At 37.9% G+C, this 23,791-nt stretch overlaps 1 protein-coding gene across 2 annotated transcripts in view; it reads left to right on the top strand.

Annotated features, from left to right (window-relative positions):
• The window catches only part of PLD5 (phospholipase D family, member 5), a 195,313-nt gene that overhangs the window by 104,270 nt on the left and 67,252 nt on the right, over positions 1–23,791 (top strand). For both annotated transcript variants that reach the window (XM_009321247.1, XM_009321248.1), the window contains one exon: positions 17,604–17,772. In XM_009321247.1, the coding sequence (XP_009319522.1) occupies positions 17,604–17,772 (169 nt within the window). The remainder of the gene's footprint in view (positions 1–17,603; positions 17,773–23,791) is intronic.

Below are 23,791 nucleotides of genomic sequence, written 5' to 3'. Positions count from 1 at the left end.
TGGCTAGATATCCCAAATTGCACCTTGTGTATTGAAATACAAATTAGGCAGAATTTGGGAGCTGAAGTTCAGAAAATAATCCATAAAATGTTTAGTGGGTTTTTTTTAAAATCTATTGAAAACAAAAAATTTACCTCAATAAAAAATCCACCAACAAGGCAAAGTTTCTTCTACTCTGCATTTCTAACACTGCTACCTTTTTAGCAGAGTTCCCCGTCTTGTCCTTCAGCAAATCTGCGATTCACAATTAAAATGTTGTTCTGGGTAATTACAGATCTGGGAGATACGCTCAGACCGAACCAAGCAGAGCTTATGCCACTGAGCTCATAACCATGCCAGGCAAGGAGGTTGGTGCCTGCCTTTATAGAGTAAGCAGTAGATGGAAAGCAGAAGAGCTGAGCTATAAGCTTTTCTTTGCATCTTCCCTTTCAGAAGAGTATCTTAATCACCATATGAGGGACAAGGCCAGGTATATGTTTTGTGGTGTGTTTTGTGCTGTCTGTGAAAACTGTGAATAGGAAACAATGCAAAGTTCATAGGGCCCATAGAATGAACAACTGTGTAGAGAGAAAGCGTGTGAGGGGTTTTTTGTGTGTGCCCACTGATGAGATTACTCCCAGTGGATCATGGCCATTACAGCAGATAATAAACAGACTTGAAGTGCTTTTTTCTACAATACTTTTGATCATCAATAACCATTTGAAGTTGTCTGTTAAAAATATTCACTTGCTATTTTCATTCCTTGCAAATGAAAACATTTGTGATTCATCTACATACTAATTACTTATTCTTTTTTTATATGCATGAACTCATGAGACAAAAAATTGCTGGGCCAGAATTAACTAAAGTTGAGTATTAATGAGATCAAACAGACAGTTAATGGATTTGAGAAGTGAACCACCGCAGAATCCCTTATGTATTGGCTTTTTTGGAGGTTATTTAGAATGATTAAGTCAGAGCCAACTGAACTGTTAGGAATTTTGTAATTCACTTCAGGGAGGCCAGTGTTTAATTTGTTTTGCTTCACCACAATCTACCATCTGCCTTCTCAGGTGAGGGACACATGGGGATCCGTGGAAGTGTACAGTTTCCATAAACAATTGGCTGGCATCTGTGAGGGCAAGAGGAAACCCATCAATTTTGCTAGAAGTCTTTGCTTGCCAGTGGACAAATAGAGACAAAGAGCTGACATTTTGTTACTGCCTTTCAGTCTCCCATCACCATTAATATAAAGCTTGTTAGAGTCTCATTCTCTGTAGCTTTGTCCTTGTTTCTGTCTTTGGAGCATCAGTAATGAGGGCTTTGTTTTGAAGATGCTGTGCAGCTCCTCAATTGCTTGTGCTATTTATTGGGAATCAATGGGGCCAAGGGACAGAGACATACTTGAAGACTTTTGTCCTGCCGTAGCATCTCTGTTGATAGGCATAGTTTGGTTAAAGAGAAAGAGGCCATCGGAATTCTTCTTTCAGAAGAGATTTTTTTTTAAACATTTATAATCAGTTATAACTAAAGTACCAGTTCACAGAAACAAATCCCTCCACTCCTTCTCATCCCTGAGGTTTCTCTGGTGTTAGGAACAGAGGAGATGTGAAATCTTCAGGTCAATATCCTCTTTTCAAGACATCTTCCTCCTTCTATAATGGTAGACCAGAGGAGGGGTTTTGAAAGACTGTGTGATAAGGTGGGGGGAAATCTACTCTGAATTGTTGAGGGTCCAGATGTTTCTACTAGTAAGGGTTAGGAACAATAAATTAATCCAGTTGTAGCCTGCTGTTTTTATCTGTCCTTGCATCTATCTATCTTTACATAGTCCTGATATGGTCTGTAATATATTATTGTCCAGGATATGTTAGATGTTGCACAAAAACATGAGATGACACAACCTGTACCCTAAAGAACTTAGTCTTGAACTTGTAAGGAAGTTAGATGTAATAACCTTTCATTATATCTTTAAAATAGGCACCAGAGGAATTATGCTAGAGTGGGTGGAACTCCTGAGAAGATTGGCATGGAGCAAAGCAATTCCTATCTCAAAATATGGCTGAGTTTTCATCAAATGTTTCTATCCTGGAGTGGGAAAATAAAATTTCAGCAATGTAGTCCTGTCAATCCTTATTCTTTTAGTAAGCCTGGGTAAATTATATTTAATGCTATAGGACATAGTTTATGATAGGTATTAGAAACAGAATAAGAAAAGAACGATGAGTGGTAGTTTAGCCTATATGGGTACTGCAGGCAGCCCCAATGATCTTAACTTTAGTTATGTTAACTGAGAAAGTATAGGTCCAGCAAATACTGGAGGTGGGAAAATGAACTAATTTTGATTTCTTTTTCATAGGGAAAAGGAATAACCTAAATAATGAGTAACCACTAAACATTTTTTTTTTCCTTTTTTGGATCAAGACAAGATGGCTTCATATCCAATCACTTTGTATAAATTAAGATAATAGAACATTTTGTGTTTCTCTGTCCTTGAACCTATTTTTATATAGAGATTTCCAGCTGCAAATGTTCAAACCCTTTTATAAGCACAGCTGCTGAACTGGAGTACATTAGGGAATATTTTTGTTTTACTAGTTAGTATTCCTATTGAAGTTTCCTTTGAAATAAGCATTACTTTTGGTTTTATGTATGTACCTTTTTTGTTTTACAAAATAATACATAATAATTTAATTAATCATTTCCATATATGTCATTCACTGTAGCAAGTGAGTTTTCCACATCCCATCTGTATTTTTTTTTTATTTACTCATTATTAAGCGAGTAAAATTCTTTTCGTCTGTTGTGATGAAAGCCTGCTCTCTTTGGGATAGGTTACTTGAAGTTTTATGCTTTACCAGGTAGTGTTTATAACTTAACAGATCCTTTACTTCAAAAAAAAATAATAAAAAAAAAATTATCCCAGCCTGTAAATTTGATGTCAGTGTTATATAATGTTTTAGCACAGAGATGTTGGAAAGAGGTTAAAAAGTTCCCTTGATTTTGTAAAAGATAGGTTGTATCAGACTAATATATTTCCAGTGATAACTGACTATTTTTACAAGGCAAGGTAGTGGATCTACTCTGTATCAATCTGAGCAAACCATTTGGTGGATGAGAAATGCCACAAGGGAAGGCAACAGTGGGGACTGTAAAATCATGAACCAGGAGGGTACAGTAGTGTTTTTCGAGAATGAGTGATCCTCAAGATCAATACCATTTAATATTTTAACTAGTGTATTTTGTGCTCAAAACCAGAAATAATGTTAGGAAGAACCTGGTAATTCTGCAAAAGAACTGGGTAATATCGTAGAAGATGAGGTGATCTTATGGTCTGGAGTTACAGAAAAGTTACTTAATACTGCAAAGCACAAAAATCATTCATTTGCAGATGAAAAGCAAGAATGAGTGCTACAAATGAAGAACTGGAGGAGCCTGGGTACTAGGGCAGGGCGTTTTACTTTATTAACAACATAGGCTATTTGACTTTTTATAGACTAGGATTAAATGAAAAGCTTTATCAGATTTCTCAGGTTGTTCATTTGAAATCGGTGTAAAATATCACTAGCCTTTATCATAGAATCTTTATTCCTAAAGTTAAAATTTTGTTTTTCCTTTACGACAGTTTTCTTGTTGTGTTTAAAGAACTTTCATGTTGTGTAGTAGTGATTTAAGGAAATGGTACTGTGTGTTTGTCACCTATTCAGAGATAGTGTGTGCAACCAGCAAATCTCTCCAAGGATTGTAGTTTGCAAATATTACAGTTGTAAATGGCAAAATAATTTTGAAAGTTGTTGGGACGGACCATGTTTGATGTTAGGTAGCAACAAATAATCGGACAACACTGATGTCCCTTATATAAAGACATGAAACCTTTTGCATTTGTGACTTATTGAGAAGCTCTTGCTTTCTGTTTGCTTCAGCTCATGCTTTTGTTAGTGTCATTGTTATCTCATCAGGGAAGAGCATGAACTGGGTGAAATACCAGCTGTTCTGTTGGGCTCAGAGAGTTGTGATCATCAGTACCAATTCAATGTGGGCAAATGTGAAGTCTTGCACCTGGGTTGGAATAACCCTGTGCAAGTGGTTAGAAGGCAGCTTTGCAGAAAAGGATCTGGGGTTCTTGGTAGGCAACAAGCTTGAACATGAGTCAGAGGAGGGCAACTGCATGCTGGGCTTTATCAGCAAGAGTGTAGCCAGCAGGGTGAGAGAAATTATTCTTCCCATCTGTTCAGTACCTGAGAGACTACATTTGGGGTACTGTGTCCAGTTCTGGGTCCTCCAATACCAGACAGACAGTGATAGAGCATATCTAGTGGAGGGTCACTGGAATGGTTAGGGGACTCTAGTGCACAAAGTACAAGCAGAGGCTGAGAGAACTGTTTAGCCTGGAGAAGAGAAGGGGAGATCTTAGTGCTGTCTACAACTACCTCATGGGTGGTTATAGAGACAACAGAACCAGAGTCGTCTTGAGGGTGCACAGTGATAGGACAAGACACAACAGATACAAACTGCAGCACAGGAAATTCCAAGCTCATGGGTTGGGGTTTTGTTGGTTTTTTTTTATATTGTGAGAGTGGTCAAATATCAAAACAGGCACCCAGAGAGGGTTGTGTAATCTCCTTGGAGAAATTCAACACTTTACCAGACAAAGTGCTGAGCAACCTGATCTAAGTGGCCCTGCTTTGAGTAGGAGGTTAGACTAGATGACCTCCAGGGGTACCTTCCAACCTGAATTATTTGATGATACTGTCTGCTGTTTTGTTTGCTGGAATGCCAATTGGAGCTCCTTATTCCCTTCCGCAGTGCAGTTCTTCCTTATAGGTAGGTGACTTTTTATGTCCACTTCTCAGAGGGGTATCTGCCTTCCCCAGGGTTCAGTATGACGTAGGTGATTCTTCATTCTGGCAATCTCTAACATCTTTGCTAAGGGTTAATTCTGGGTCTTTCAGTAGAATTTTTTCAATTTTTTTTTTCTGCAGATCCCAATCATGATACAATTTCTTATCAGGGACTGGGTTAACGCCTCGAAATTGCTCTTTGCAGACTTTCTGTATTTTCACCTTCTTTTTGTCCTCTCTGCTCCGCAACATTTCTCATGTTTCATATTTCATGAAGTTTATCACTCCTTAGGTTCTGTGGTTAGTCTGTTCTTGGATTAGTTGAAAATAATAAAAAAACATCCTCAGAAGCAGCTTTGAGAGAAATAAAGCTACCTCAACTGTCATCTGTTTTGTTGGAACGTGTTGCTTACAGTTTCAGAAAAGGGTTGTAAAAGGATTTTTTTTTTTCTTCTTATGTCTGTTACACATTTCAGCAGTCATCTGGCTTTTAATTGGTCTGTTTCTTTAGTCTTGGTATCTTTTCACTTTGTTTTACTCTTTGAACTTCACAAATTATAGCAGTCATGTAGAAGCAGGGAATGACAGAGGTCTGGTTTAGTCAGTTTTCTGACTTAAATATGTGAATAAAGTAACAGCTGACTCTAGAGCCTCCTAAAGATACATTTCCCCACAGACATCATTAGAATTAAATTTGAACAAGAAAATACATGATCTGAAGGCAGAAAATAAATGTAAGTGATCCAAAAATGCCCTTTCTTCAGACTGAGAATGGGAAAACCCTTTTTCAAATTTGTGAGGTTATAATGGTTCTTAAATACGTCTTTCGGTTTCTCATGGGGATATACGTACCATTTTGGTTAACAGTTTGATTTTAGTCACTCTTAGGCAGTAGTCCAACTGTAATTTAACTAGATTTTCCATCTTTATACTGCTTAAGGGAAGCAATTCCTTACGGAAACTGTAGTAAAAGAAGACAGAATTGCTTGGAGATAGATGCAATACTATTTACATCAGGCAAGATCTAACCAGAAGTGCAAAGGAAGTGTCAATGCTATTTTGAAAGGCATTGATAAGTTTTAATCTGGAATACTATGTGTAACTGACCATCAATAATCAAGAAGGTTGAACTCATGCTGAGTAGGAGGAGGTTCTAGGAAGGAAGAGTCTATTTAATAAAAAAGACACTAAGGGTACTTGGCTGTGCAGGGTGAAAGCTAAGAAGGGAAATTATTGACATCCGTAAAAATATCACAGGAGAGAGAAATTCCAGGGTGGGGTCTGGGTTACTGAGGATTAAGGATAGAGCATGTAAAAAGATATCAAGTGGAGCATGTTTCTGCCTATGAAAGCAGCAAGATAAAAAATATTCCAGTATGACAAGTGGTGGTAAAAACCGTTCCTTGTTCTAATATCTTTTCCTCATCTGGATAATTTAAGAATAAAAGCATACGAAACATTGCCTGAAGTAGCAAGGACAGGGACTTGATCACCCAGGAAACCTTCTCCATTTGAGTTTGGAACTTCTACTTAAGTTCCTACACACTGTCCATGGCTTACGGTGTTACCATGTAAGCTGCTTGTAGGTAGGGTAACCACATTTTTAAACCAATATATCTGTTTTTCTATTTACTGCAGCTAAAGGTAAGCTGTAGCAGACTTTCAAAGAATTATCATTAGAAATAGTAATTAGAAGTCTTAGTTGTTACTGCTGTGCTTCTTGTTATTGGGAAGCTGCCAAGATATCCATAAACCCCCCTAAAACAAAACAAACCAAAAACACACACACACACACGCAAAACAAAAAAACCCACCCAAAACAGTAAGCCAAGTTAGACTTGCCTCATGCCTCTGATGTAAAGAGTTTGAATGATGACAATTTAGGCAGCAATACTTAAGTCTGTCTCTGAATATTGTATATTCCCAGTGGAGATTTTCAGAGGCCCATGCTGCTACTTCCTAATGCAGTAATTCCTAGGAATTTACCTAAGGTGGATCCCACTGTGTTTGTCACCACTGTTAGAGTAACAAGGAGTCCCATTAACAAAGAGCTTTTAGTCTACCTAGACAAATGAGATATGGTGGAGTAACAAGACAGAATGCACAGAACTGCGTCTTGCAGATTTAATAGCAATACTATGTTTTCTGCCAATATAGTCATTTGGAAGAGATTTAATGAGTAGAAGACTAACTGGAAGGAATGATACAAAAGCAAAGAGGTCATCTAGGATGTAATACACAGAAGAGGGAGGCAAGGGGAGGAGGAGCCAGGGGAATGGAAGAGTTCAAATTAGAGAATAACTAGAGCCAAAGATGGTGGGGGAAAAAAAGATGGCACGTGGTTGGAGCAAGCTGTTCTGATGAAGAGAATGCCCAGGAAAAAATACAGGAGTCAGTCTATTGTCTTTAGAAAGCCTAATGAACCCCACAAAAGGACTGTGCTGACTCCACTCTCTGGCTTCTTCCTACCATTTCTTTTCTCAAGAGCAAGGAGAAAGAAAATCTCCCACGAATGAACAGTTCATTCAAAATGGTGCACTTTGAGCACTTATCAGCAAAGTTTAAGTTTCATTGTATAAAGCATCATCAAAATTAAGCGTAACTGTGAGAGAAATTCTCTTTGTTCCCCGTCACAAAGCGCTCCACAATGAGCTGGAATGAATGTCTGAGTATCTGGAAAAAAATGAGGGAGGGAAATGATGAGAAATAAGGGAAAGAAAGAAGGAAGTTGTGGTAGTCATAGAGAAGCTTTGATGGGAGAAACTTGTTATGCTACTTGAAGTTTGGCAGAGCAGATGTGAGCTCTTGGAGTGCTGTTGTGACCCCAAATGGATTTCAGCTGTATGCAAACATCGATATGGCATCCTTCTTCATCGGTGTATTTTTTTAATAAGATCACAATGCAAGCTGTTTTCCCTCTGTTGTCTTTAAACACTATTGTGAAATCACAGTCTAAAAGGAAGTTATTCTGGCACGTGATAAGGTGCTGAAAAGTTCTGTAGCCTGTTTTGGACATGGCAAGGACAGAGGCATGTGTCACAGCCAAATTTTAGAGCTTCTTGTCATGGCTCGTCATACCCTAACAATAGCCTAATGGAAGTGTCTTAAAGAAAGCCCAAATATATACAAGGAACAGATGGCAATTTCTATTCTTAGTCTGTGTCCATTAAATAGATTTCACACATATCCCCAAGGCTTATATCTGTTGTGCATAAAGACAGCCATGAGCAGAACACTGCAACGTTTGACCTCTGTATTCTTGTGCCTTCTTGTATGTGAAATTCAGCTACAGTGTGCTCTGAAATGAATGATGATTAGTGTCCAGAGATAATGTTGCTTTCTTTGACATAAAAGTGCCTCAGTGTTTTATCTGAGAACAATTTTTGAGTATTTCAAACAAGTGATTGTTCAGTGAAATAAGATTTACTTGACTCTTAAGAAAACTGTTTCTGATCAAAATATAGGAATTATCCCATTAAAAAAAGGTGCAAGTCAAAGTTCTGACAGCAAGCAAAGAATTGCAAGAATCTAGAAATGTGGCATATCATGCCATTTCTATTGATTACAAATTTTGAAAGCTCCCATCAAAACGTGGGGAGAGTCAGATAATTGCAGTGCTGATTTGGTTCAAATAATGTCTTTTTGACACCTCTAGTGGCCTTATCAAACAATCCAGGCACATTTTTGCATTACGTTGAACAGTAATCTGTAAACACATTTATCTGAGTGCTAAACTTTTAGGTTAGTATGAAAGTTGTGGTATGTTTCAGTTCTGATTACTATTTAGACAACATAGGGGGGATTTCAAGAGCTGCTGACGCAGGCTGGATTTAGATATTGATGGATCTGGTGCTCATCAGTTTTTGCAAGATTTCACCTGAAGTGAAATGATTAAATAAGACACTTGAACGTTTCCTAAAATGAAACTTCGTTCTGTCTCTTGGAAACTCAGATGTAGGTGACACCATTACAGCCCTTCCTTCTAGCAAATAATTCTTTCCTTGTGGAATAAGGCACTAATTGTTATGGATGAAGATGGGAAAGCTGGGACCATAAAACATAGGGTTTTCATTGGGATAGTGTATTGGTTTTCTGGTCAAACCAGCCTTAATTAAGTCTGTGGTTAATCTACTGTTAATTTCTGGTATTGAGATGGGTTCTTTTCATGGGCCAAATTCATATACAAAATTGAAATTAGGAGTAGCACAAGACCTGTATTGTGTAGATTTTAATTTTATTATGTTCTTACACTTGCCTTTATTAAATGTAGGTATGTTCATTTCTGGTTTGATGGCTTGGCTGCTCAGCTTGATGCTGTATTTTTCCTTAGCTGGTGTTGATAAACTTCTTGTCCCAATCAGAAACCATGAGATATTTATAATTATTGCATAAAACATTTATCTGTTCTGACATACTAGGATTTTATCTGTTTGGTCTGTATGTATCCAAATGATTGCAGAAGATATCAAAAAGGAGAAATTGTTCTGAGAAATTAGGAATTGTGACTATACTGGACTTTATCATAGGATTGTGAAGTAGAAAGTTCCAGTAAAATGTTTTCATTTGTTTACGCTCAATGTTTACATTTAGTTCTGGAAGAATTAGGTTTTTATGACCAGGAACTGTAAAATATCTTTGCTGAATTGCTGAGAAATGCCAGATTGAAGTCTAGAGGACCAAACTCCACACCCTATCTGTTCAGTAAATTAACAGTCAATTAAAGTCAATTCAGTAAATTAAAGATTTATTTGGTCCACTGCATTCGTGTGATGTTAATTCTACCTGGTAGAGAGAGATTTCAGGGTCTCAGCTGATGATACCTATTAGTGATTGCTAGGTCTCAGCTTTATTTTGCTTACTTATGACTGGACTTTAATAATCAGTTACATTAATTTTCTTTTGAAATAATTTTACAAAATCTAAGTTGTCTAGGTATTTTTCAACAGGTGTGCTAATGTTGTGGTTCAGGCTTAACATAACAGAGCTAGAAACCTAAAGCAAAGCACCTGAAGCAAAACCACACTAACCACACATTATTTCTATTCCATGTTTTGTCTGTCCCCTTCAATTGCATTCTAAATTTTTTTTCTTCTTTTATGAGGGATTTGTTATTGAGTCTTAATGATGCTGAGTAGTTTTACACAATGGAATCAACAACCTTGATTTCAGCATCCTATTTGTGGAGCAAAGTGCAGTTGATAAGGATTATTTGACCTTTAGAGGTCCCTTCCAACCCAAAGTATTCTATGATTATGTAGTATCATTGGTATGAGCCTGGATATGTAATAGTGGGGGGAAAAGATCAGTATTGAGCTGGACTGACCTGCATAATTCAAGAAAATGCCTAAGTCTGCATCAAGCATATGAGAAGTCTTAAGAAAATCAATAAGGCTACTTAAAGGCTTAATGCTAAGTTGCACTTTATTTACATGGTTTTTTGAACTGAGGCAAGTATCAGTCATGTCAGTACAAACAAATGAAGATCTTTAACGTTTGCTATTTATTCTTTCTTGTGTTTTTCTTTCCTCCCCATGTCTGTGCTCTTTTTTCATTTAATACTTTATATGACTGCTATCTTAGTTCCAGTATTAAAATGATCATGGCAGGCCAGATTGAATTTCTGACTAAGGTTCAGACTTGCTTTGGCACAGGGAAAATACTGTCCCCGGTAAGTTGAAGTGACATTGTAAAACATCTGGTCAATTCTTTCCTTCTTTTGGATGCAGTTTTGCCTTTGAGCACTGAAAGTTGCATCTGAAATAAAACAGTGTAAATTTCATTTTATCACCTAAAATACATTTAATTAGAAATCATTCACAGGTTTAAACCTTAGATCACTTGTGGTTTTGTATAGTGGGTCCTTCTTTTGAAACTTATGTGTCTATAGTATGTTACAACACAAATATTGTGTTGCTCGTCACTTGAGCGAAGTTGAAACAGTAGGATTTTATTGCTGGTACGTTCTTTCTGAAGGTGATGGTATGAGAGGGAGGGAATCATCTTTTTCTTACATAACAATCCATAGGGCAGTCCAAAGAGAAGAGGTGTTCCTGGAGTTATTCTAGTCATTTATTCTATAGGCCCAGAGAATTGAGTCTAATCTTCAACTGGTAAAAACCAATATTGTTCCACTGACATAACATGCTGACTGAAATTCTTATTTTTTATATTGTACCAACCAAGAATCCGGCATGTAAAATCTGCCAAGCTTGATGGATGTGTTGTGCATGTCTGCATGCTGTGTATGGCTTGTAGACATTGTGATGAGTGGGCACAAAAGCAATTATGTGGGAATAGCAATAACAAAGTGATCTCCAAGTTGATTATGGAAAATATAAAAAGGCCTAAGCGGTGAGGAGTTAAAATATGTGTTGGTACACAGTTAGCATACTTCAGTTGCTTCTGTGGACCAATAAGAAAAATTGAAAGGAGGCTAAGTGCAAAGAAGGGGCAGCCATAGAAGGGGAAGGCTGAAATACAACTTCTAATTTTAGGCATTAGCTGAAGTGCTTAAGGCTGGAGTTCAGTGAACACTTGAAGTTGGCAGGGCTGTTTATTGCCACACTTGTGCCACAGCCACCTCCTGCAGCTGCATGTTAAATAGGATCAGGCCACTCACTTGGCTGAAGGGGCCTGTATCTTCTGAGTCCAGCCACAGATGGTATTCACAGAATTTAGGCCACTGGTTAGGAGATCTGTCAAACTTTGCAGTGGGTGCAGGACAGCTTAACTGGCTCTAGCTACACATTACTTAGCAAATTATCTCCGTGTCTTGTATTTGTCATGTAAAATGCTGCGACCCTATCTTGTGTCAGGGTGCCCCGGTGGCATCCACACTGGCCCAGGTGATCAGCGTGACCGAGGAGTTACTGACTGACTGCTGTGATGAAGAGCAGAAGCCCAGGACCTGTATGTGCTTCCTTGCCTTGAGGCAGCACTGCCAGAAGGAACGCTGCTTTGCTGCACCCTGTAGTCATGGCTCTATTTCATTATATGCTCCAACATAACAGTCTAGTAGTCCCATTTCCATGCACACCATCAACCCTGTTAAACCACTCCCCTTTTATCCCACTAGGTTGCAATTCACATGTCCAGGGACAGGGAAGTTAGGAAATCTGCTTTAGACCATCTAGTTGGACCTTCTGTACAAAAGGTTTTTACCTTTTAACCCTCATATCTTGTGACTGGTTACCATTATCTTCCAGAATGATATCCAGCCAGATTCTGAATATAAAGACAACCAAGAGATGAAGAATCTTCCTTCAAAACAGAGACTGGCGCTATGTGTCTCTAAAATTCCAGCACTATTTGATGTCTTAAAATATTAAGAATAATATTTTATTAATATTTATTAATGTTAATATGCTCATTGCAGTGTTTTATCATTGAGTGCATGGAATCATGTTGAAAATACATATTCGTCAGGGAGGCACTGAGAGCAGCTTTTCAGTTTAAACATCACACTATCTCTATCAAATACTCAGAAACTGTACCTGGAGCCCAATGCTGCATGTCTGCAGAAGAATATATTTAATACTATAAATCTGAACATATCTGCATTCGCTGCAGATCTAATTCAAAGCATAGTCTTAAACCAAGCATTCAGCATCCCAAGATTTTTGTCTCTGGAGATCAAAGTCTTCATGAATGAAATTCAAAAAGCAGATAAGCAAATGTCAGCAAAGAGATTTTGTAGTGTGCATATACTCAGGTGCACGCACATGTACAAACGCACATACACATGCCTCAGCAGTTGAGATTGTCAGTGTTAGAGGACTGTTATAGACCTTGTGATATTCTTAGTTAGATGCTAATAATCTAGGTGCTTTTGAGTACTTAGTCTGAGGTCACAGTCCATTTTAAATTCAATCTTATCTGCTCTCCATTTCACTTTTATCCATTGTGTTCTGTCATGAATTTACTTTAATGGGTCAAACATATTTTATTTAAAATTGAAATCAACAGCATAAGTATGTGATAGCAGATTTTGTAACTTCTCATACTGGAAGAATTAGATGTAATTAATTACAGAGTAAATATTACATATAATGCACAGTTTAATTTTTCTTTACGGGATATACCATGTAATTATCCAAATACACTGCATAACTTCATGCTCTGGAGTCTGACCTCAAGTAGAATTGTAGGGCTTGATCTTCCAAATCCTTACCACTGACTGTAAGGGGAATATCCAAATATATTGGTAAGTTGTGCCATACTTTCTCTTTTTTTTAGGGCACTTCTCTGAACCCAGAAAAGAAAGTTTGTTCTGCATGTTTTTGAAATAGTAATTATACCCTGTCTAGAAGGGTATTTCTTAATTCCTTTCAGAAACAAGAGCTGGAGCTGTGGTTCTGTTGAGCTAAAGAGAAGATGGTCTTGGCCAGCATGACAGCTAACGAGCAGATCTGAGGGAGAAGAGTGGTAGGAGTGATATGATGTAGAAGAAAGTGGAGGTCTCGAAGGTGACATGGTGAAAGCCTCAATTGAAAGCACTGGTCTGAGAAAGATGGTAGGTTTTGAGTGGATATTAAGACTCTGGGTTTATAACAAAGGAGGAGCTGGAACTCTGTGAGGAGCTGTGGTCCTTCAGGGCAGGGGTTGGTGATTCCAGGGTTTCTGGATTAAGAAAGAGAGAGGGGTCACAAGACAGTATCTTTAACTAGGACCCTGGTGTAGGGGCAGGACTCATGCACCTTCCTCAGTCCTCTTTTTTCTCCCTCTTCCTCCCTCTTCCTCCCTCTTCCTCCTTAAGGTCAAGGTCTATTCTTTGGCAGGCATTAAATACCATTATACCGCTTACCACACTTCTGTTAGCTTAGAGGAGCTTGAATCCCAGCTCTGACCCTTGTCTCTCTCTATAACTTCACAGAAATTGTATAACATTACTTTCAGGTTTCTCAGTCTGTCTGAGGTAGGTTTGATAATATTTGGCTATACAAGTGAAGAGGCTAGCCTATGTTGGCATTAATCAGATTAAATACTTAGAGCACCAGGAAATTGGAGAAGGGAAGAACATCTCATCCAACAGGTGTAAGGTTATCTGCTAATGATTTTAAGCGTAGGAAAAGTCTGTTTTAATCACCATGTTACATTTTTTCTGTTTTGCTTCGTTAATATGCCATTTTTGCAGAATAAATTATGTCACCATGTCTGATCAATCTTCCTCAATGTCTGTGAATGACCTCTCTCCTGGAAGTTTTTGTTATACCATGTTTTAAAAACCCCTTTATGGGTCATATTGGAACAAAAACGAGAGCTAAACTTAGCTTTTATTGATGGAATTGGGGCTTGCAAACTCAAAACTTTTGCACAGAAGGTTTAACAACTCTTCTTGACTAAGCACAGGAACTTTGCTATTGTTTTTATTCCCAAAGGAAAAGAGAAGGTTATGAAGGCAAAATCACTTAGTTTAGAAACTTGCTGGTTGACTTTTTTTAAACTTCTGAGCTTGGTGTTGAGTTTTTGAGTGGGTAGGGGAATATATTGGGGGGGTTGGCAGAATCAGGTCATTATTAAAGGGAAGTCTAAACTCTGAAAACAACATTTTAACTAGTGCCCTAGCTAAATGAAATGTCTTTGTCTGCTAAAGAACACGAAGTACTTACTATTTGGTTAAACAAAAGACTAGGAAATATATTAACAGATAATATCTGTTCTGAATAACAGTTTTGCTAAGTGGAATGCATTTTGCTTCTATTACATAATCAAACCCAAATTATAAAATGGCAGGAGCTGCATAGTCACATCCCTTATATAGTGCTACTGCCGTAGCCTGTTGAATGGTATGCAGATTGAAAAGCTGGGAGCTGATCTCCCAGTGAAGAGCAAGTTCAGCCCAACAGTCAGGACAAACTTCCTTACCAAGAGGCACTTGTCCCTGACAAGAGCCCTTTTAAGAGGGAGGTGCATTTCATTTTGCCCAGCAAATTTGCCTTGCTACTTTCTTTGAATAAGTAAATGGTTTTAACCAGTGGAACTGGAGGAAGAGCCCAACTTTTTTGTGTATCTTGATGGTATCTGTACCCAAATGTCTCTATAGAGCAATGACCCACATCCACACCTCTTCCTGCGTTACACTTTAAGGTATAGCTTCCAATGACTTCTGGAATCTGGGTTTATGATATATAGATATAGCAGTTTCCCCTACTTCAGACCTAAATAACGTGAAGTCGATGCATCAGAAATAGGCATGTATGTGTTTGGCTGGATCAGGGCCCTAATCTCAAATGTAATGTTAAGCTTCTTGGACTTGGAGATACTGGAGCTATTCAAAACCTGACTGGACAATGTCCTGAGCAACCTGCTGTCATCAACCCTGCTTTGACAAAGGGGGTTGAGCTACACGGTCTCCAGATCATCTCAGCCCTTCTGTGACTCTGTCATAGCGTTAACTTTTTGGCAGCTTTCAACTTGCCAAAGACAGAGAGAGGAAGAATGGAAGTTCAGCTAATGCTTTCCAGTGAGACAGCAGTTCAGTACAGCCCATGGGAAACACTACTACAAGCCACTGGAAGTGACAGTGACAGATTCAATCCTATCACTTATTTTGTGGGCTCCTGTATATTCATTTGCACAGGTTCAACCAGAAAACATTGTGTATGTTAGGCAATATTCTAATGTTGAGAAATTTTGGTCGCATCTTGTGTTAAGGGAGTGACATGCACTTTTAAATTCTAGCTAGATCAGAACCACGTTTGATAGATTATTTTTTGAATGATAGTTTGATATGGATTCATTTCTCATCTTTGCCACTGGATTGTTTGGGGGGGAGGGGAGGATTATGTCCTTGTAGAGATCACTTTATCTTCTGTGCTTCAATTTCTTGCTCTTCAAAGGTGGCCATCCTACAGCTCTCTATAAAACAGCTCTGGGAACGTGGACATTGCTAAGAGCCCCAATATGATTAGTAATGTTAACTGTTGAAAAAGAATTAACCAGGCTTTCAAGGAATCTAACAAAAGTTTTATTAAGTTCTGTAACAGGATTAGATGCAGCAGAAATAAGTCTAAAACCTTGAGTGTTAGAATAAAATAGTTTCTTTTTAAAAGTACGGCATTGCTAATAGACTAATTAGGGCGCTAAATTTTTAGGGCATTAATTATTTTGAAAAGTTTGTAAACAAGGTAGGTGGAATGTTTTAGAATAAAGTATACTTTGAAGACATTAAAATATCAAGTTGTGTTTTTTAACCTTTTACAGTCAATTTACTGGTGTTACAACTCTGTTACTGTAATGCAGTTAAGTTTAATGTTAATCAATAGAATCGTGTGTTCAAAGTGTGTTGTGGAGAACATCATCAGTAATTGTAGCTTAGTGGTAGGTATGTTGTTTGACAGATTTTAGGGAATAAGAGAACATACTTGAATGTTTAATGAAAGGAAGAGCTGTGCCTGTTCTGGTTTTGGGGGGGCATTTTTGCCAGGCCAGGAGTAAGAATGTGATAATTACCACAGGTTTACTTTATCACAATTCTTGCTGGGTTTTCTTTACCTTGTTAAAGAGTAGTAATCTTCAGTCTTTTAATGGGTTAACTTCACAAAGATGTTTGATATTCTGAAATAGCTGTAAAAGTTTCCATGAACTGAATTAATAGAAGATGCTGAACCAGTCTGTTTTTCTAACAGTCAAAAAGTGTACAGTTCTCGTTTACACTAGAGGTTTGTATTAATGATTTACTTAAAAAAAAAATTACAAATTATATTCATATTGCTGCTATTAATTAATGCTATTAATAAGTACAGAAACAGTCTGGAAATACTTGATGTACTTGAATACAATGAAAAGGAGTATTCTCCAAGTCCCTACTACAGCTTTCCTAAATCTGGTTTGTATGATTCACGGTAAAAGTGGCAGATGTTGGGAGCACTTATAGAAGTGCCACTTGGATGAGTTGAAAATTTCATCTGTTTACCTAAAGACAGAATTAGGAAACTTGTTTGACTTGCATTTATTTTTAAGATTCCTCTATTGAGTGTAGAGAGAAGCTTTACCTGCTGCAATTGAAGAAAATCTAGCAGTGAGGCAGTATGCTGAATGAAACACATCATTTCCCTGAAGCAGAGGAGCGTATTTTGAACTGTCAGTTTACTACAATGTTTATTTAGCTTCTTGGATCCTTGTGAATGTATGTAATGTAATTTGCAAGCGTTTTGAACATTATAGACAATAAGATCAAGGAGTCTTCCAAATAAAAGGAAATAAAACGGGTATAATTCTTCTTTTCTTAAGCATTGGATCCCAGTTAGAGGCTTAGGCAGGCAAACAAAAGCAGAAAAAATAGGTAGCTTAGAGCAGTTGGAAAGGGAGAATTCATATATAGAGACTGCAAAATAATAAAATGTCAGCTGTAAAAGCAGACCTAAGAGAATGCCAGGGAGTATACGTCTCGCCACATTGCTTAGAGAAGAAGAAATTAAATGCAAAGATGAGGGCGGCGAAGCAAGAAGAGATCGTTTCATTCTTCCCATCCTCACCTTAAGGATTGATTCCCACTTACTGTGTTACAAGAAGTAAGCTCTTCCATGTTTAAGCTAATTTTGCAGAGCTTCAAAAGCTTAATTGGCTTTGCTGCATTAACAGTAGGTCGTTTCCGCATTTGATTGTTTTGGGAAGTGCAGAGCATGACAGTCAGCAACTTCAGAGTGAGTTGCGGCGTGGCATGCTGCTGAGAGCCTCTGGGAGCAGATGTTGAACTACAGGCCCAAAACCTGGCAATTTGGAACTTTTTAATAAAGAAAAGTGCTTTTGTTAAGTGGTTATTTTTTCCTTATCTATTCTCAGGGTTGCTCTTGTGGAAAATATTCCTGAAGGGATCAACTATTCAGACAGTGCACCATCCCATTTGTCTCTTTTCCAAGGCTGGATGAATTTGCTTAATATGGCTGAAAAGTCTGTTGACATAGTATCTTCCCAGTGGGACCTCAATCACAGTCATCCATCAGCATGCCAGGTATGTTCTAGCCTAACGAAAGGGTGGGACTTTAACAATCTGTTCTTGTTGTTTCGCTATTAATTTTTTAGAGCTACAGCCCTTCCCCATAGTAGGCCTATTTGTTTGGGTAGTCTAAAAAAACATTTTCTTATGGGGTTTTCCTGCCAATGCAATAGTTTTCTGAGAGTGGTGGCACGCTTGGACTAGATAACACATCCAACACATATTCATATCACTTCTGTCTTAGGAAAGGATGCCATTGTGTAATCCTAAGAAACCTGTAAAATTGTACCTATATTAACACATCCATAATTTGGGAATATCCACAAATCTATACACTTATTTTCTGTTTGGTGCAACTGATGAAGTAGAAGAGCAAGCATGGATTAATTCTGCAGCCAAATAGATGGATAGAATTACACTTATAAAGAACAACGTTTTGTTCAGTATCATCAGTATCAGATGATTTCTCATATCTTTTCAAAATGAATCTTGGGAGGGAGCGGTGTTCAAGACTTGTGCAATTAAGAGCAATAGGAAAAATCATAAATCATAGTGAATGAGACAGATATGCATTACAATGATGCTGTGCCAACAAACGCTTTGTTCTTGAAAGCAGTCCTCTTGGAAACCTGCCCTTATCATATTTCTACTTACTATCACTTGTGAAACTAAGATATCTTTCAAAGAATTGATAGGCTGAGAGTATCTCCTCTTTTCCACCAAATGGATTCTTTGCTGAAAGAAGCCGCTCAGCTGGCACGAAATGGGGTTAAAATGACAGCCAGGTAACTGTAAGGAATGAACTCCATTATACTATGTGATAAACTCTTTACTTTCCTCTCTAGTTCTGTTGATGCTGTGCAGTAAAAAAATGCCTTTTGGTAGATGATAGATAAAGACTGGTATTCCAAGCAGCTAAAGATAGTACTGCAAATAGCCTGTGTTTTCAAGTCATGAACTGGATTCTACTTCTTTTGAAAGAGGCTGTAGCCTAGTTGAACGGCATACATTAACTTTTCTTCAGAATAAATCTGCTGTGTGTCCATTTAAAAGAATGAAAATCTGAGGTGAGCAGCCAAATGGAAAATGTAGTGCAAACCCTTCCTTTTAGAATGCTTATAAATATTGGAATATGGTTTGTGAATAAATTTATTGAGTATCAAAATATTGAGATTTTTCACAATGTAATTATGCAGCTAAGCTTCATTTAAATTTATTGCCTAAGAAACTTCAAATCCATGTACTGTCATTCAAGAAGATGAATTCAAAGAGATAGTGCCTTAGATGTTTTTAGGATGTACGTGAATTGGTATGTGCATGAATCTTTTAAAAATGTTTTGTCTGAAAAAAATTCAACATGTCATTTTCTTCAAAACCAGCAGAGCCTAACAAATCCCAAACGGAGGACAAAACTAGCAAACTGGAAATTGGGATTTCAGTAGTTAAGCATCAAATCCACTCACTGTTTCCACATTCTCATGCAAAGTAAAAACTGTAAGATATTGCCAAATGTCAGAGCAGGGAAAGGATGAAGAGACATGTAAGAAGTGGATTTGCTTTTTCACCCTCAAATGCACCGGTAAAACCAGAAAAATGAAACATTGTTCATATACTCTATTCTAGTTATCTATTTCTGCCTGCTAGTAGTCTTATAAAAGTGAGTGAGTATGTCTGTTTAAAGGCAATTAATATTCCAGTCATTTCCTCATTTGTACAGCAGTGTGGGCTGAACAGCTGACAGATCTTTCTGTCAAGCTTGTCTATTCATCCTAAAACACTATACTGTTACCGGCCAGTCTAATTGCTAAAGAAATTGCCAAGAGGCAGCGTTTCTTAGCAAATCGCTGCCCCAGAGAATGTACACAAAGCTTAGTGTGTGAAAGGGAGGGGAGAAAACTTCTATCGTTACATCTGCTTTCTCCGCTTGCAAAATGAAAGTGAAATTTCAGAGGAGCTTCAATAATTGTAATCTAGTAATTTTCTGAAGTATAAGTCGAATGTCCTCAAGTCTTTACAATTTGAGTTCAGGGACATTTGCCCCAAAATAGCAGAAGCATTATGAAAGCTAAGGGGGTGAGATGCAAAACTTCCAGGTAGTATGGTGCTTAGTGAGTAAGTTCTAGTTGTTCCTTGAATGATTCTTGTTTTATCAGAAACTAAGGACGTAACCATTTTCCATATGGACCCACATCCTGCTCTATAACTAGCAATTTCCGTTTTATGAATATTCAAGGCATATTGCAAAGCAAGGTTCTCTACAAGAGCACTTCAACAGACATGGATTTTTGAAGGAGAAAAGCTGAGTAGGCTGGATTGCTTTTTCTTAATTAGTTACAAGGTTTAGCTCTGTTCTCTGTATATGTGTTTATGTAGTTACATACACACATGCATACACGTATATATATACACACATGTATGCCCAATATACATATCCATATGCATACATATTGTCCATTTTGTCCAAATGTATATTGGACATACATATATATGCATGCATGTGCGTATATAAAATTGCAGCATTTTCTGCTGTATTTTTCTTCATTTTTGTTTGTGGGTATGTTACCTAGTGTCCTTGACAGTTGCCTGTCCATGTTTTGTTGTTATAAATCTAAATAGTCAGTCATTGCCGACTGAGCTGTCCAGGTCACAACTGCAGTGCTCAGCCGTCTGAGTTCACAAGTCTTGTTAAGTTGGAGTCTTCAAATGGAAACACATGATGCTACAGTGTTGTGTGTGCTTCCACAGCTTAGGCGGTCAAGTAAACACACACTTGTTTGGCGAAATACTGAGTAGGCTTTCTACACTTGCTTTTCTCATTCAGAAGAAAACCATGTGTTTTGGTGACTTAGTGATGTCATCTGTGTGCTAGTTGTCATACAGAGGCTTTGAGATTTCTGCGGAATGTGTGACTTCTCCTGTGGCAATCTGATGTTTAGAGATATCAGAGGACAATGGAAACAGAATTTTTGAAGATAGCTTTTAATTCATTTGCAGTGAAGGGAGAGGTGAACATAAGATCATGCCAATTTCATGACTTTCACAATTCATTTCCTCTGGCTCATCTCATGTTTAGAAACTTTAATTTAGAGTGACCTTTTTATAGTTCCAGCAAGTCCTTCTTCACAAATTTCATTTTAAGTTTAACAAATAAGAATTAATGCCATCATGGTTTATTGGAATTCCCACAGTTATGGCACAGCAATCGGCTACAATCAGTTATAGAGATTGCAGTGTATTTTCTTTTCTGTAAGCACATCTTTACACAAGCACATCTTCTCTTCAGGTGGTGGCATTTTCCCGATGCAGCTAGTACAGACTGAGGCATAGAAAAGAAATTAGAGAGTTTTTAAAGTGAAAGCATTTTTTTAACTCTGACTGAAATTAAAAAAAATGACATTCCCTCCCTTTTCAGTAGCTATTTTACTAGAAGAATTTGAGGAGAGCGTTTGAGTTTCTCTGTTCTGCATTAAATGGCAGAAGTTAAATTTAGGGTTTCTTGATTGATTTGCTCTATTGGTTTCTGCCGGCATGCTATGATTTTTAGTGATGTTTTATAGGCGTACCCAAAGGCTTGATCATAGGACAACTTTTAAAAATATTAGTAGAATTATGTAGAATAAATCCAGAAGAAAATTCTGGAAGTAACCAGTTTTATTTCTGTGGAAAGAAAAAGCTAAGCATTGTCTAAACTGTAGGAATCTAAGTTACTGAAGAGCACAATAATTCAATTTTAGAGTACTTCAATAAATATAGCATTTTTGTGTTCATATCTCCCCTATTTTATTTTTAATGACAAACGCATGCTGATAAGGACAACAGCAGGCAAGAGAAATCAGCAAGGCTAGAATCAGTCTGCCTAGTGACTGCTAAGAAATGGCTTTGGGGGCAATTTCAGGGCCTTTTGGTAATGGTAACTTTTTTTTTTTAATTCGCTGGGTGGATGTGACAGGTACAGTTGGGATTGATGTTTCAGATGTACGGTAGTTTAAAGCCACCATGAGAATGTCAGTTTGTTCATGTGATATATACTTTTTACATCCTATTTTGTCACTTGCAGTAGGTTGTGTTTTTTTTAAATAGCCCAGTCAAAAGTGTAAGAGAATGTTTTATCAGGATAGGCAGATTTCTAGTGGTACTGGTGGTATTGTTTGTTAAAATGCAGATATGGTATAAGGTAGCACACTGCAGTTTCATAGCACTTGGCTGCTACTATTTCTCAGTCCTCACAAGCTGAGTATATAGAAATGATTCTGATCGCTGTCACGTAGTCGCGCAGTAGCCTGGTATTGTCTTGCGAAGGGAATGTGGTCTGAATGACAGCATGAGGGTTTGTGTTCAACAGAAGCATTTCAAATGTGCTGACAACAGTGACAAAACTTCAGACCTTCATCCTGTCTTTTTCCTTTTCATAGAACAAAACAGTAAAATTGCAAGTAAACGTGTCAGAAAATATAGAAACTGAGTTTCAAATTAATATTAATGGGGAAGAAGGCCAGGTTCTTTAACAACGAAGGAAGAATTTCTAGTACCCTGCTTTACTACAGTACGTACAGATTTTTAAAAACAAGTTGTGAATTTTTCATAGTTGTTTAGAGCATCTAGACTAAGCTTTGGTGAGCATATGAATGCCTGCTGAGAGATGATGCAGCGAGAGATGAGACAGAGGGAATTCTTTCCAGTTCTGGCACCGGGTGGTGTTTTTTGTATACCTGTATAAACACACGTATTTGTGGTGAGTGCACTCCTAGTCTTAACCATCACTACTTAAAGGTGCTTTAAATGTTTTATCAATTTGAGGTTTCACCATAATTGGACAAAAAGGGATATTATAAATGCACAGCTTGCAGTGTCCCTGATGGGAAAAGAGATGTATTTTCAGAGAAGATGTCTTCACTGGAATGCAGGGCTGCACTCCAAGTGATCTATTCACCCATAGGATGGGCCGTTCAGCTGGCAGCATGGCCTGTAAGAGACAGCCAGGTTGGTCCAGCAAGGATGCTGTCTTGGTCACATCAGGGCATACTAAGATCAGGTGAAACTCAGGAAATGCTGCCACGTTCTTTTTTGTCCAAACTAAAATTAATCCAGAAAGTCTAGGCTTGTTTATCAAAGCTTTTGTAAATCATATGTAAATAAAATCTTGTGCGGGTAGAAATGAAGTGGCAATAATGTCCAAAAATAATTACCTTGGGGAAAAAAAATGTAAAGAACCATCCTCTGAAACAAATTATTTTACCAGCTTTAGATGTTAACTTTCTACGCATTTCTTTAGTAGAACAGTTAATGCATTAATTCATACTGATAATGTGAATCACTTTCCATCAAATTTACAAATGCTTTTTCTATGTTTATTTTTGTGTGCTACAGCTTTCTACTATGCTCCTAGTCAAAATCAGTTTTTACAGATAACCCAAACAAAACCAACGTGCCGCTGTTTGTCTTTCTACGTAGTAAATGAAATCAACACATAGAACCTTCCTGAATAGCCGTTTCTACAGAAATTAATTAAATATATATATTTTATATATATATATGTCATGCAAGTCTTTTAGTCCTTAATTTTTCCCTGCTTAGAGATGAAACTAATGAAACTCAAAACTTTCTGGGTTCACCAACTGGAGTCACTACCAAAGTGGGGCCAACAGCTGCCTGAGCTCTGGCACGTCAGGAGCCTGTTACCCCAGGGGAGCTGGGGGACGGGGCAAGGCAGGGGCTGGGAACTCAGCAGACAACAGCGCAGTGACTGCGGGTCCTAGATTCGGCTGGAGTCTAGCAATGCCAGCCTGCAGCAATTGTGGGAGACACCCTCTTGGGGGGACCAGAGCACCCAGGAGTACTGGTCAGTGCCCCTCTGCTCCCCCAGGATCACAGTGGAGCTGCTGCATAACTCTGTATGCAACATCCGTCCCCTCCACGCTATTACCTCATTAATTCTTACCTCTGGTAACATCTGCCCCCCTTCTCCTTAAAAAAAAAACCCAAAAAAACAACAAAACAACAAAACCACTGATGTGAGAATTAAGGATCCTTTTAG

Source organism: Pygoscelis adeliae, unplaced genomic scaffold, assembly GCF_000699105.1.
Source record: "Pygoscelis adeliae isolate BGI_AS28 unplaced genomic scaffold, ASM69910v1 Scaffold463, whole genome shotgun sequence".
Lineage (NCBI taxonomy): Eukaryota > Metazoa > Chordata > Aves > Sphenisciformes > Spheniscidae > Pygoscelis > Pygoscelis adeliae.
This window is presented reverse-complemented; position numbering and strand designations above follow the sequence as displayed.